General features: G+C 36.4%; 1 protein-coding gene across 1 annotated transcript; it reads right to left on the bottom strand.

The window, feature by feature from the left end:
- Window positions 1-491: 491 nt before the first annotated feature.
- On the bottom strand, window positions 492-14,057 carry mfsd13al (major facilitator superfamily domain containing 13a-like). The gene is made up of 7 exons (XM_077557747.1): window positions 13,622-14,057; window positions 13,059-13,373; window positions 12,364-12,780; window positions 12,115-12,269; window positions 11,944-12,027; window positions 5,151-5,294; window positions 492-1,328 (listed from the first exon to the last, which is right to left on the bottom strand). Exons 1-7 carry the CDS (start codon window positions 13,820-13,822, stop codon window positions 1,187-1,189), a joined length of 1,458 nt encoding a protein of 485 aa, XP_077413873.1. The 5' UTR covers window positions 13,823-14,057; the 3' UTR covers window positions 492-1,186.
- Between the last annotated feature and the right edge of the window lie 999 nt (window positions 14,058-15,056).

Raw genomic sequence — 15,056 nt, 5'->3', positions numbered from 1 at the left:
CGCAAACTTGGTGACCAACTACAAGAAACGTCTGACCGCTGTGCTTGCCAACAAGGGTTTCTCCACCAAGTACTGAGTCATGTTTTGCTAGGGGGTGAAATACTTATTTTCCTCAATAAAAGACAAATAAATGTTTAAAATTAATATAATGTGATTTCCTGGGATTTTTTTTTAATTTTCTGTCTCTCACTGTTAAGATGAACCTACCATGAAAATTATAGACCGTTCCTTTCTTTGTAAAGGGTCAAACTCACAAAATCACCAGGGGGTGAAATACTTATTTTCCTCACTGTGTATATATATATATATATATATATATATATATATATATATATATATATATATATATATATATATATATATATATATATATATATATATATTTCTATATATATTATAACCAACGCTTCAATCACTTTTTGATTGTTCATTTTAAAAACCTTGTCCCTTATTGTACATACATACGTCAGTGAGAAATACCAGCAAAGGCATGAAGGGTAACATATTTTTTAATAAAAGACTAAACTCAACTTGTGCTTGTCATTTGGGCCGTTGATCATTATACATGTCAAACAAGGCACATTAGGTTAGATTATCCAGTGCGGAACTGAACGACAGCAATGGAGTTTAAGTGTGCAAAGTACACTCGGAAACTCTAATTATACTCAAAACCATGACAGGAAAATAACACCAACATTTGCCAATATTCCTTATTAAAGTGGAATCATTTCTTACTTCAAAATACAGTAGTGTATAGTCGCATCATTTTGGCACACAGAAGTAAATGGATACATGATTTATAAAGTTGTGCAAAAACAAAACAAAAAAAAACAGACACATGGAACCAGTCATTAAATTTAGGCGATCCAGAGTTGAAGACACACACAAAATTGCCTTCCCCTTACAATGGAACAATGAAACTTGAGGTCAGTGAGCATGTAACAAATCAACTCACAAAGTGTTTCATTTTCCCTTTGAATATGTGTTCTTCTCAAACATTTGAACTTGGTAAAATTGTTGGATGTGTATCTGCTTAGAGACGCACATCTTCACAAGAAGATCAAATTACCCCACCATTACAAACCCTGGATCATCTTGAAAATACACTTATTTACAAGGTACCATCACCTCTCTGCAATTATTTTCCCAAATTGAGGAAAGTCAGCCGTCTTCCTCTGCATTGCTTCTAGCTGTCAGTGTACTTGCTGTCCACGGTGTGACTGCTCCGTATGGAAAAAGGCCTCCAAGCCACGACTTGAACAGCAGCCACACACATGGGCACCGCACACACCAAGTAGAACATGACGCTGTGGAGGCTCTCCAAGGCACTGCAAAGGACACACACAGGCTTGCATTTAGGTGCATTAAAGTGTGGGTGGGGGGGATTTTTTTGTTATACACATTTGTTGTTTATCAGTTCTCTCACTCTAAACGCTCAAGTAAATCCATTATTACATACAATTATATTTACTGTCCAATTAGTTGTTAAGTTGCTAATAGTTTAAACGCAAATTTTGAATAATTTAAATGTGAATTTCATCCTTTAGTACGATTTTCTGTGCTCAAAAGGGGAGACTTAGTGAATGTGATTTAGTTTTATGGCCAACTGGACTGAAAGTTTTAAACGGGCTTGCGACCTGCTGATTTTGTTTTGTACCGGATGTGGAAAGTTTGAGGTTAATCAAACTTCAAAAATCAAATTTGTAGAGAACGACTTGTGTGAGAAATTTCAAGTCATTTGCTTTTATGGAGTGTGGGGACTGAATACATTGTCAAACTTTGGAATTTTTTTTAGGCTAAAACTCATGTCATCATCTAATGATCTATATCTATATATGATCTATATAGCTAACCAGCTACAATATATCGTTCTATGGGCACAACCCAACAGAGACACTAATTGTTGGCTGGAACTAGAACAGAAGGATTGTAATAACCTCAGACTTCGAGATTTAATCTTTATTACAACATCGATTAAGCGACATAATTGTTTTAAAAACCCAATGATTTCCGCCACCCTGACTGCCTGGTGGAAGGCATTAGAAATTACAAAAGCCCAAGTGGAGCCCTGTGGGCTTTCTCCCCTATGGCATAACCCTGACTTTCGAATTAACAACCAAACGTTTTATTTAGGTGTGTGGGAGCAGAAAGGAATCACACATCTTCACCATCTCTTCTCAGATAATATGTTTATATCATATACATCTTTGCTCCAAAAATACAAAATAACAAACGGAAATTTTTTACATTATCTGCAAGTTAAAAATATGATAAAGAAACAAATTCCAACACTTCAGGGTACGCTCCAACCGCCTGTTTTAGCTAAAGATATTAACAAGCTTTCTCCGACAACAACAAAAAAACTTTCAAAAATATATAAGTTACTTTCATATACGGATAAAATGTCTTTACCCATCTCAAAATGGGAGACAGACTTGTCTATAGCACCGGAATCTGACTTTTGGATTCAAGTTTGTGAAAATGCATTTAAAATGACAAAACACACAAATTTACAACTTATCCAATACAAAATAATCCATAGAACATACATTACTCAATATATGATGAAGAAAATGGGGCTCTCCGACTCCGACATTTGTCTCCAGTGTTTACAAAACACTACAGACACTTATTTTCATGCTTTATGGTTATGCACCCCGGTTATGTATTTCTGGACTAAAGTCTTAGAAAAACTTTCTGCTATCTTGGACTATAGGATACCTTTATCTCCAAACTTGTGTTTGCTAGGTGACCTAACAACAACTGACTTACCACATAAACTATTTCACAATTTTACTATCGCGAAAAAAACAATTCTTGTTAACTGGAAAAATAAACAAACTCTGAATATCGACCAATGGTCTAACCTCCTCATAAATCACATTTTAATGGAAAAAATATCTGCCTCAAATAAAAACCAAATATCAAAATTTATAGAAACATGGTCTACGTATATAGAATTTTTTAACCTAATTCTGGTTACTTAATTCTGTCTGTTAGCGAGAGCCACTATATCGTGATAACTTACATTGATGTTTCTGCATTTGGCAATTTATTATTATATTATATTATTAGTATGGGATTTTTTTTAATGGGCTTTAGGTGAACTGATGAATACACGCACGCACGCACGCACGCACGCACACACACACACATTCTCACCCACATACAAAAAAATATATATATATATATATATATATATGTGTGTGTATATATATATATATATATATATATATATGTATATATATTTAAAAAATAAAAAATAAAAAATAAAGAGAAAAAAAACTTTTTTTTATTTATTTATTTTTTTAAAAAAGGAGAGCAATGATGATGTCAAATCGAATGAACAATACTGAGCTCTCCTTAGAAAAAAGAAAAAAAAAGAGATGGAATTATATTTCTAGAAGACATTGATTAAAACGTGTGTAAGAAGTTTCACGTATATTTGGTCAAGATTACAGCTAGTGAGACTTAACTCATTGAGCATTTTCAGCAGTAAAAAGTTAATATTTTGTCCAGAATTTATTTGATAACTTCATTATTTTTTATGTACAATTAATACCTTTAAAACACATTTTTCCACTTGCAGTCGACTGAAGATGACATCACCTGTGCTGAGGAAATATGTAGGGAGCGGTGAGCAGCAGCAGGGGCCACGGTCTGGAATCATTTAGTGATCTAACCTACAATTTCAACCTTTAATGCTGAGTGACAAGCAGGAGGGCAAATGTGTCCCATTTTTTTTTATAGTCTTTGGTATGACCCGGCCAGGGATGAACCCTCAACCTTCCAGTCTCAGGGCGGACACTCTGCCACTAGGTCATTGAGCTGATGACAGGTTAAAAATAATGAAGTTATCACATTAATTATAGAAAAAACATTATCTTCTTACTGTTGAAAATGGCTTAATAAGTGAAGTGGCAAAATGGCAAAATTTTACACACAACAGGATTTTTTTTTTAAGAGACGTGTGAGAAATTTAAGAAGTGTCTTTGCTTTTAGAATTTTTACATTTCTGGTCTCATAACATTGCCACTACCTGGCAAAATTCTACATACACAATATTATTTGTAGATGACATTTAGCTAGAATTGTGTGAGAAATTTCAAGTCAATTGGATTTATGGAGTGAGGGCCTTGGGCTGCCAAACTTAACTGTAATTGCAACTCCATTACCAGCATCTGATTACAAAATATACATATTTTGTGTGTGTTTTTTTTTTGTAAAAGACACTGAGCTAGACTCATATGAAAAGTTTCAAGTCAATTACAACTGGTAAAAGGCTTTTATCAACTCATTCACTGCCATTGACGGCTATAGACATCAAAAATTCATTTGAGCTATTTCTATTAGTTTAACATTTTTCCACTTTTGTTAACAAGAGTGTGAAAACCTAGGAAAAAAATATATTATACATTTAGAACAGATATAAAATTTGTGATTAATTGTGAGTTAACTAGTGAAAATTTTACTCACCTGACGCTCCTAATTCTTAAAAATCTTTTCTTCTATCTTTTAAATTATTATCTTTTTTTTTTTAAAGAAAAGATGATTAAAAATTAGTCAGGCGATTACAATTTTTAATCATAATTATTTGCATGACTTCACTAGTTAACTCAATCAATCAATTAATTTCATTAATTTTTAAAAGAAAAAAGACAATAAAAAGCAATATTCAAATTCCAAGTAAAGCAAAAGAACAAAAGGGGACAGAAAGAAGTAAAACTTGCTTTGTTTGCCCCGATCAACTAAAAAGCAAAACAAAACGAAAAAGTCACGATTAATCACAAATTTTGTATCTGTTCTAAATGTACAATAAACATTTTTTTCCTAGGTTTTCATACTCTTGTTAACAAAAGTGGGAAACAATGCTAAACTAATAGAAATAGTTCAAATGAATTTTTGACGTATACAGCCGTCAATGGCAGTGAATGAGTTAAACATTTGAGCTCGACTTGAATGCGAAATTTCAAGTCAGTAGGATTCATAACGTTCATCTTTTCCTGTCAAGCACCCCCCACCCCCCCAAAAAAAAACCACAGCACATTCATCATTAAATACACAACTTAAGTACCTCAAGGAAAAACACAAACATTCTTATTTGCTTCAAGTGTTTGTTTGAAACTTTAGGGGCCAGAGTCTGTATTTACCTTGGGTCTGTGTCACTTCCAGCATCCTTCAGTTGCTCATAGCCAAACTGGTTGAGAATTTTAATCACCAACATTGGAGCCAAAGATTGAGCAGGCTTGGTGAACAAGGCGTTGGTTCCAAACACCATGGAGGATATTGGAGAGCTGCAAACACATAATGCCTACTGTCAGTCATTCTCAATAGACTGTAGAGCATATTAGCCTGCATATGGGAGGGAGCATGTCATCAAACAAAACATTCTTCGTTTAATATCAATCATAGACACAATACTATGTACCAATTTGCAATTATTTAATTGGCTACCAAGCTAAACACGTTGGCATGTAAAATAAGTACATTTTGGAAAATATATTATGAAAATGTATAATTTGGCTCTAAACTTTCCTGGCCAAGTGCTTTACTGAAAATATAGACAGTTAGTAGGAAATGCATTTTATTTACAAATAATTCCAAAAGCAAACAAACAGAAATTCTAAATAAATAGGTTTAAAGTAATCCGAATCTTGATTCTCTGAAGGTCTTTCTGAAAAGTGCAGCATTTGACAAAAAAATTACATTACAAGAGTAATAAATTATCTAGTAAGGTCCACCAAAGTCAACATATTGACCTGAGTTTTTATTTGAACTTTGCAAATCATCAACGTGAGGATTCTCAAAGGTAAACAATTACAATAAGGGAGTCTAGTACAGACGGTCCCAGACCCTTTAAAGCAGTCATTCCCAACGCCGTGCCAGAGGAAAACATCCAATTTCATTTGGATTCAGGTTGAGATATATGGTTTCACTACAAATTATGTGTTTTTGTTCATATGACATTGTTTGCTTGGGTGCCATGAGTTTTTTTCTAATGTAAAACAAATCAATGCTATCTTGCTGATACCAAAAAAACACATCGTTCATGTTGCCTAAAAGCAACAAATGTGGTTGTTACATTGTCTTACCAAACTCCTTTTCAAAGATAATACTGTCGATCCATGAGTGACTACATAAATAAAATGATGTGCAGTGCAATAGGTGGAAACAAATCTGCACACAAACGTACTTTTGTGGTCGATCACCAGCTACACTGTAGCATTAAGCCCTTTTCACTCTGCATTTATCAAGACGCAGTGCGTCGTAGTCAAACACAGTCATTGTGCATGTGGTTTAGTTTTGTTTGGCGGATTTATTTAGAGGTAAACGGCATGATCAAACTATCCAAGTTTCAGCCAAGCCTTCATTTTTTTCTGTGATTCTAGTCTCCTCCACCTCATCTTTTTTGAAATGAGCAAAGTCACGGCTTTCTTTTACAATAATGAAAGATACGCCTTGCCAAGGTGCGCTCTTACCTGCATCAAAATATCACTTGTTATTTCCGGATCGACTGTCGTGTCAATACTTCCAAATATGGCCACGCTGGCAACCGAGGTGCTGTTGTCACGCAATTCTTTCACAGTAGCAAATGCAGTGTGAAAAGGCCTTTACTGTGAGTTTTTTTTCACAGGAGCAAGTGCAGTCTGAAAAGGGCTTTACTGTGATCTTGTTTTTCTTGTTATATGAAATAGGCTTATTCAAATGTATTTAACTAAATGTGTTTGCTTTTGTCTAAAAGACATCCAAAATTTAAATCTTAAAAGGTGCTAAAGTGGCCTTTTTTTTTTTCAGTTTCCATCCAAAAAGATCTTTTGCAAACCACGTCCCCTAACAGCTAAGGTCCGTTAAGCTCGTATCCGCTCCATTGAAATCCACTGTAAAGTCGATCCACAAAACATTTATCAGCTTCAATAAAACCATACCAAAAAAAGTTCCAACAATCTGTGGACCTCCAACAAGAAAAATTGTGAAGCGATGTGCCCATGGATTGTGTAAATCGGACATGAGGAATTCCAAGAGTTTGTCAGGTGCAGTCATAGTCTTTTCATTACCAAAGCTACATGTCCACAGCTAAATGTCTCCAATGTAAACAAGCAGTCCTATGTTTGCTCCAAGGTTAGAAGAGCCTGTAAAGTAGCTACAATGGGCTAGGCTAAAGCTAACTAGCAACTGACCGAGCTAAAATGTCACATTTACTTTAGCTCTAGAGGTAAGATCATCCACAAAACTGGACACTAAAGTTATACTTATGATTATTAATATTGTACATTTACTACATTATCAGGATATCATTATCCTCACCAAAATTGGCAAGTGCTTTCCCATTTCAGGCGAGTTCTTTATTTATTTTTTTATTTATTTTCAGAGCTCAGTATTGTTCATTCGATTTGACATGTCATCATTGCTCTCCTTTTTTATTAATTTTTTTTTATATATATATATATATTTTTTTGTATGTGGGTGAGTATGTGTATGTGCGTGTGTGTGTGCGTGCGTGCGTGCGAGCGTGTGTGTATTCATCAGTTCACCTAAAACCTATTAAAAAAAATCCCATACTAATAATATAATATAATAATAAATTGCCAAATGCAGAAACATCAATGTAAGTTATCACGATGTGGTGGCTCTTGCTAACAGGCAGAATTAAGTAACCAGAATTAGGTTAAAAAATTCTATATACGTAGACCATGTTTCTATAAATTTTGATATTTGGTTTTTATTTGAGGCAGATATTTTTTCCATTAAAATGTGATTTATGAGGAGGTTAGACCATTGGTCGATATTCAGAGTTTGTTTATTTTTCTAGTTAACAAGAATTGTTTTTTTTGCGATAGTAAAATTGTGAAATTGTTTATGTGGTAAGTCAGTTGTTGTTAGGTCACCTAGCAAACACAAGTTTGGAGATAAAGGTATCCTACAGTCCAAAATAGCGGAAAGTTTTTCTAAGACTTTAGTCCAGAAATACATAACCGGAGTACATAACCATAAAGCATGAACATAAGTGTCTGTAGTGTTTTGTAAGCATTGGAGACAAATGTCGGAGTCTGAGAGTCCCATTTTCTTCATCATATATTGAGTAATGTATGTTCTGTGAATAATTTTATATTGGATAAGTTGTAAATTTGTGTGTTTTGTCATTTTAAATGCGTTTTCACAAACTTGAATCCAAAAGTCAGATTCCGGTGCTATAGACAAGTCTGTCTCCCATTTCGAGATGGGTAAAGACATTTTATCAGTATATGAAAGTAACTTATATATTTTTGAAAGTTTTTTTGTTGTCGGAGAAAGCTTGTTAATATCTTTAGCTAAAACAGGCGGTTGGAGCGTACCCCGAAGTGCTGGAATTTGTTTCTTTATCATATTTTTAACTTGTAGATAATGTAAAAAAATTCCGTTTTTTATTTTGTATTTTTGGAGCAAGGATGTATATGATATAAACATATTATCTGAGAAGAGATGGTGGAGATGTGTAATTCTTTTCTGCTCCCACACAGCTAAATAAAACGGTTGGTTGTTAAGTTGAAAGTCGGGGTTATGCCATAGGGGAGAAAGCCCACAGGGCTCCACTTGGGCTTTTGTCAATTCTAGTGCCTTCCACCAGGCAGTCAGGGTGGCGGAAATCATTGGGTTTTTAAAACAATTATGTTGCTTAATCGATGTTGTAATAAAGAGTAAATCTAGAAGTCTGAGGTTATTACAATCCTTCTGTTCTAGTTCCAGCCAACAGTTAGTGTCTCTGTTGGGTTGTGCCCATAGAACGATATATTGTAGCTGGTTAGCTATATAGTAGTACATAAAATTTGGTGCCTCTAGACCACCTTTGGATTTACTTTTCTGAAGAGTAGATAGACTAATCTTTGCTTTTTTTTATTCCAGTAAAATTTGGTAACGGCTGAGTCCAACAACTGGAACCATTTAGCCGTAGGTTTAAATGGAATCATTGAGAAAAAATAGTTTATTTTGGGTAAAACTTTTATTTGAATGGTGGCTATTCGTCCTATTAGAGAAATAGGAAGATTACTCCAGCGCTCCAAGTCACTATAAATGTTATCCAGAAGTGGAGAAAAGTTTAAATGAATTAAATCAGTTAATTTAGGTGAGATTTTTATGCCTAAGTATTTTAAATTACCTATAGGAAATGAGTAGTGTGGGTCCTGGCTTGCAGGGTTCCATGAATTTTCTGTAATAGGTAGAAGTGTTGATTTTGTCCAGTTAATAGAATAATCTGATAACTGTGAGAATTTAGTTATTAAGTTAAATACTTCCCCTAACAAAGTAGCCGGCTTTTCTAAATAAAGTAAGATATCATCGGCATATAGATTAATTTTATGTTCTGTTACCCCAGAGTGAATTCCTTGAATCCTTCTTTCCTGGCGTATGGCTAATGCAAGTGGCTCAATAAATATTGCAAATAATAAAGGGGATAGTGGGCATCCCTGTCTTGTGCCTCTCTGTAAAGTAAAGCTCTGAGATATAATCCCATTAGTAGTAACTGTAGCTTTTGGAGAATCATATAATACTGATACCCAGTGGATAAATGATTTCCCAAAGCCAAATTTATTTAAAACAGCAAAGAGGAAGGACCAGTTAACTTTGTCGAAAGCTTTTTCTGCATCCAATGATATAATAACTGCCTTTTTATCATGCCGCTGTGACATGCTAATAAGGTTAAAGAGTCTCCTAATATTATTAGTAGGGTGACGATCTTTAATAAAGCCTGTTTGGTCGCTATGAATGATTATCGAGATTACTGTTTCTAGTCTAGATGTGAAAGCTTTAGTGATAATTTTAATATCAGTGTTAAGTAGTGAAATCGGACGGTAACTTGATGGAAGGGTGGGGTCTTTTTCTGGCTTTAATAAAAGTTTAATTGCTGCTGTATTCATGTGGTGGCGTATGTAACCATTAGTTTTGATTTCTGTTACTACTCTTAAGAATAGTGGAGCAAGCATTAACCAGAAGTGCTTAAAAATATAGCCGGACTACCATCCGGGCCAGGTGCTTTGCCATTAGGCATACTATCTAGAGCACTGTACAACTCGTTTATAGTAAGTGGCGCATCTAACATGTCTTTATATTCAGTAGTTAACTGAGGTATATTTAAGCTACTGAGGAATGCCTCAATATGCTCAGGGTTAGGCCTATTAGTTTCTGAGTATAGGTTGCGATAATAGTTATAAAAAATTTGATTAATTTCTTCTGGCGATTGTGTGCATTCACCAGTTGTCCCTTTAATAGCCGTTATAAGAGATTTTTCCCGATTGCGTTGAAGTTGGTTTGCAAGAAATTTACCTGATTTGTTATTATATTCAAAGTTGTTGTATCTCAATGTTGTATTATAAATTCTGTCTTTTTAGTTAGCATATCGTCTAATTGTATTTTGTAAGTCAGTCCATATTTGGTTATTTGGGTTTATTGCATACTCATCCATCAGTTGTTTAATTTTATCTTCCAAGTCTTTTTCTAAATTTTGCTCCTGTTTCTTTTTATAAGATGAATATAATATAATTTTACCTCTAATTACTGCTTTCCCAGCTTCCCAGAGAAGAGATGGGGATAGGTCTGGAGAATCATTTATTTCCAAAAAGTCTGCCCACTCTTTTCTTATAATTTTAATCAAACTCTGCGTCGTTTAGCAGTGAGATGTTAAAACGCCATGTCGGTGGTGGTTTAAAGGTATAATCAACTTGTAGGGAAAGGGAGACTGGTGCATGGTCGCTAATAATAATAGGATGTATTTTTGTAACAGTTTTATCAGCAATAGAGTTATTTGTAAGAAAATAATCGATTCTTGAAAAAGACCTGTGCACAGCGGAAAAGAAGGTAAATTCCTTCTTATATGGATTTTTAAGTCTCCAGCTGTCGACGAGGCCAAAATCATCCATATATTCCCCTATTACTTTAGTAGACATCAGGCGAGTTCTTTATAATGCGATGCCACGCTTGTAAAAATACACGGACTGAGAAAGACAAATCTTTACTTAGTCCAGTCGACGGACGTAAACCTGCTTCAGTCTGTGCTCAGTCCATGTATTTTTTACGAATCTTTGCATCGTAAACAACTCGCTAAGTTTATCTTGATCATTGTTATTAATATTAGCTGGGTAACTTGGAACTTAGTAGCACTCGATTGGGCATTGGAGCATGCATAATGTAGAAAAAGCTTTCATATTAACATTTTAAACTCTACAATGCACCTTTAGAGTATCTTTGTGCAATTTTGTCACTTTGTTACTTGCGACTGCCACCTCTGGCCCAAAGCGTAACTGCAGCATCTGTGTCAGGCTCGTTCATGGTGCGCGTGAGAGTACGTGCACCATCTTAAAGCAACAGCCACAGTTGACAAACCAAGACATGCCTTTAAATAAGTTCAGAAAAACTCCACCCCTCCCCTGCCCAAATAAACTGTACTATAAAGGGAAGATAAAAGCTGATAGGTGCAGTCAGAGTAAAACAGTCAGGGCTCTTCGTACTCATCTAGGCATTGGCAGAGCATGCATGGTGTAGAAAAAGCTTTAATATATTACCTGACACAATGCACTTTTAATGTGACAAAATGCTGCAAAGCGCTCGCAGAGTAAGGGAAGAGGCGGAGCTTCACAACACTTGTCAGACAGTTCAAGCACAGAAAAGAGTAATAGATTTGTTATCAAGCTATTTTTAAAACTTTAAATTGAAAGAATTGGAAAAAAAAAAGTCAATAACTTGTAAAAACAACAAGCAATGTGAGGACAAACGAATAGTATTGATTTGTGAAAATTTGAAAAAACAAGAAATTGACCATATTTGGTCATATAAGCATTCCGCCCGACAGTGAGGTTGGGAAACACTGCTTTAAAGCATTAAAAAATAAACTAGAATCAATTAAAATGTAAAAAGAAAATGAAAAGTGACAGCTGGTTTAACACGCTACTGTGCGTATAGCAGCCTCTTGCTCACCTGCGCTTGTACTTCTGCATGTCAGTGTCAATAATATCAGCTAGAGGCAAGCTGAACAGACTGAAGGAGGCCTGCACGATGATCCTGCAGAGGATGAGAACAGTTAGCAGGCAGGCAATACATTTTCATTGATTAAAAAAAAAAAGTTAGAAAACTGATTGAATCTCTTACATGCTCAGAGTGATGAATAATGCCATGACACGATAGTTCTCAGCACCAAGCGCGAGCATAAAAGCCCCCATTAAGACCTCCAAGTAGAAGGAGTACAAAATTATTCTGTAGTAGCCAAGGCTGTGAAGAAGTCTGTCACAGCTCAACACCAACAGCTGGGGTGGACATAAAATAATATTACAATTAAAATATTAGGATAAAAAAAAGAAGGTGTTATACTTGCAATGCACTTAAAATTCAAGCCACTACCTGAGGACAAATGAATCCCGAGCCGTACATGACGCTTCTGGCCAGTGACGAAAGCACATGAGGAGGAATCAGGTGCTCCGTAAATATCAGAGTAAAATTACTAAAGAAAGCCAGCATGAAGACCTGGAAAAAGTTCATGAGCACAAACAGCCGGAAGTCCCTGTTGATGAGGATTTGCCACGTCAGCGTTTTCACTGTGGAGGCGGAAGACTTCAAGCTGTGGGAGGCGGGGTCAGTGAACCCGTTGGACGCATCGGCGTCAAACTGGCTGCGGCTACGGAGGCCCGTGTAGAGCATGCAGCCGCAGCTCAGGATGGCGACGATCACAGCGAACGCCTGGAAGGCTGTGAAGTCCTCCATGTTTTTGGACAGCATGCCGCAGAAGAGCACGCTTGACGAGCCCAGCAGCGACGCCACCTGGGAAATCAGAAACAAGACACGGTCCGGTTAGCAGTTTCAAGGAATACCGTGACTGTTTCAAAGCAGCTGGAACTTGCCATCAGCAGTATGAGCTGTATTTTCTTAGGTTGCTAGTACAGGCAAAGTGACACGAGAATAAAACGTAAAAATGTGAATTTGTAAGTGTATTTTTTTGTTTACATTGGCAGAATGTGTTTCTACAAGTTTTTCCTTCTTCCACATCAATGATTGTCTCAAAATCGCTGTCATGATACTGTCACTGGCAAAATATTTACCTGGTTGTACTTGATGAGTCTGAGTCGGTTCTGATGGTGGCTGGAAATCTCTGCGAACAGTGCGCACTGAGCCAGCAGCACAAATGTGAGCAAGCCGTCAAAGGCACACAACGCCACAATCAAGTGAACGCCGCATAGCCAGTCGCCGGGGACGTAGGATCTCCACGGGAACCAGGCAATGAGGAACGCCAACGAGTAGAACGGGGCGCCGTACAGGATGGAGAGACGACGCTGAGAGCAGCACGGCATCTTCGAGTTGTCTTGCAGGTAACCGAAGAGAGGATCGTTGATGGCGTTCCACAGCATGTAAACCACCTGTGAGAAGTCACAACACACATTTAGAATACCATCAAGATGATTTGGGTGTGGGGATCAAAGTTACTTAAAAGGTGTACAACTTGGAAGTCACAAAAAAACATCTCAGAATTTTAACATTCTACTATGACAACTATAACAATAATAGTGTATTTATAAAGTGCTTGTTATCATAAATACACGACAACCACGAAGATAAACATTGACACGGGCCTGCATATTGGCATAACGTAACTTTTGACACTCACTTGTGATTTGTGGAAAGCTCCCTCGGATATCTGGTACTTGTTGATGAAAAGCTTCACGTAGTAGAAGCTAAATATGTTGTTGATCATGGCAGCTCCCAACGTAGTCATGGCATAGGCCAGAGCCGCCGGGTTGACTCCCAGGTCGACCAAATGTCGCGGTAGCTTCATAATGCCTCGCACACCTTTTGCATCCGCGGCCATGACAGCCAGGTAACGCTCTCCAAACTGTCAAATATCGGCCAATCTCACCTTTTGTTCAGCATGTTTCAGTTGTTAGCGATTCAAAGCGCTGAAAGGTAGATGAAACGGTGTCTTGCGTTCGTGAATGATTGTCAGATGGTGCCACCGCCCTTGTAAAGTTTATCAATAAGCAACGATGCATTCTGGACAACACAGTGTTTTGTTAAAAAGGCGGTACTTAAACTTGGCAAGCATGTTGATAGGTCGAAACGCGTTGCTTGTTTTACTTCCGGAATGGTCCTCATGAATTACGAACGTGGACTCGATGCCCGTCATGGAATCAAGCTACCAGCTGCCATCTTGCGTTGCCACAAGAGCGCCTTTTCACTTTCTTTTTTCAGCGGCAAAAATGCAATGTGTGTGTATCATATATATATATCGATCCTTTCACTTTTGTGATGTTAAATCATTTTTGGATTTATTTGATATTTGATGTTCCTTCTGGAAATATCCTTATGTTGTTTTCATACATGCAAAGAATAACTTCACTTTGCATGTTTGTTTTGTAAATTAAAATAAAGTTAAAATAATAATAATACAAACCCAAGGAGAAAAAAAGTGTGTGTGTCATATGGTTGTACCAGTAAGATTGTAGGGAAGTGCTTACATCCACAGTTCATCTGTAGGAATGCGATTATATATTTTTCTCTTATTATGGTATATTTCTGAGTGCCGCTCAAATATTCGTCTGCAACATGTTTTCCATGAACAATGGAATGAAGTCAAAGCTCATCCAGAAAAAAATTGCAATGAAATATAAGCCTAACCTCTGTAAATCATGATTCACGACAATGAGAGAATAATAAATATACTGTGTCTGAATGGTCGAAGCAAACACTGAAGTTCGTCATTTGAGAGTCCCTCGTGTAATTGGCACAAATCTGATTCCATATCATATACGGGATTTTGGCGTAAAAAAACCGCACTAAGTGTTTTCAGCGAAAATTGAACGGCAAAAGTGGCAACGCAAGATGGCTGCACTCTGGCTTCAAGTCTCAAGTAGTTCGTGTCATGAATACCGGAAACCCGGAAGTTACCAACAACTTTTTAATTTAAAATACACACAACTTCTATAACGAACCGTTCTCTCAGAATTGGGAAAAGAAAAAAAACAAGAGCGTAGTTCTCAATAAAATGTTGACTCTGGAGTTTTCACATTTATTTTATGACAGCTGGCAAACTTTGCAGAAGGGGG

Source organism: Vanacampus margaritifer, chromosome 2 (genome assembly GCF_051991255.1).
Source record: "Vanacampus margaritifer isolate UIUO_Vmar chromosome 2, RoL_Vmar_1.0, whole genome shotgun sequence".
In the NCBI taxonomy this organism is placed as follows: domain Eukaryota; kingdom Metazoa; phylum Chordata; class Actinopteri; order Syngnathiformes; family Syngnathidae; genus Vanacampus; species Vanacampus margaritifer.
Note: the sequence above shows the minus strand (reverse complement) of the source record. Positions and strands in the feature narration are given on the sequence as shown.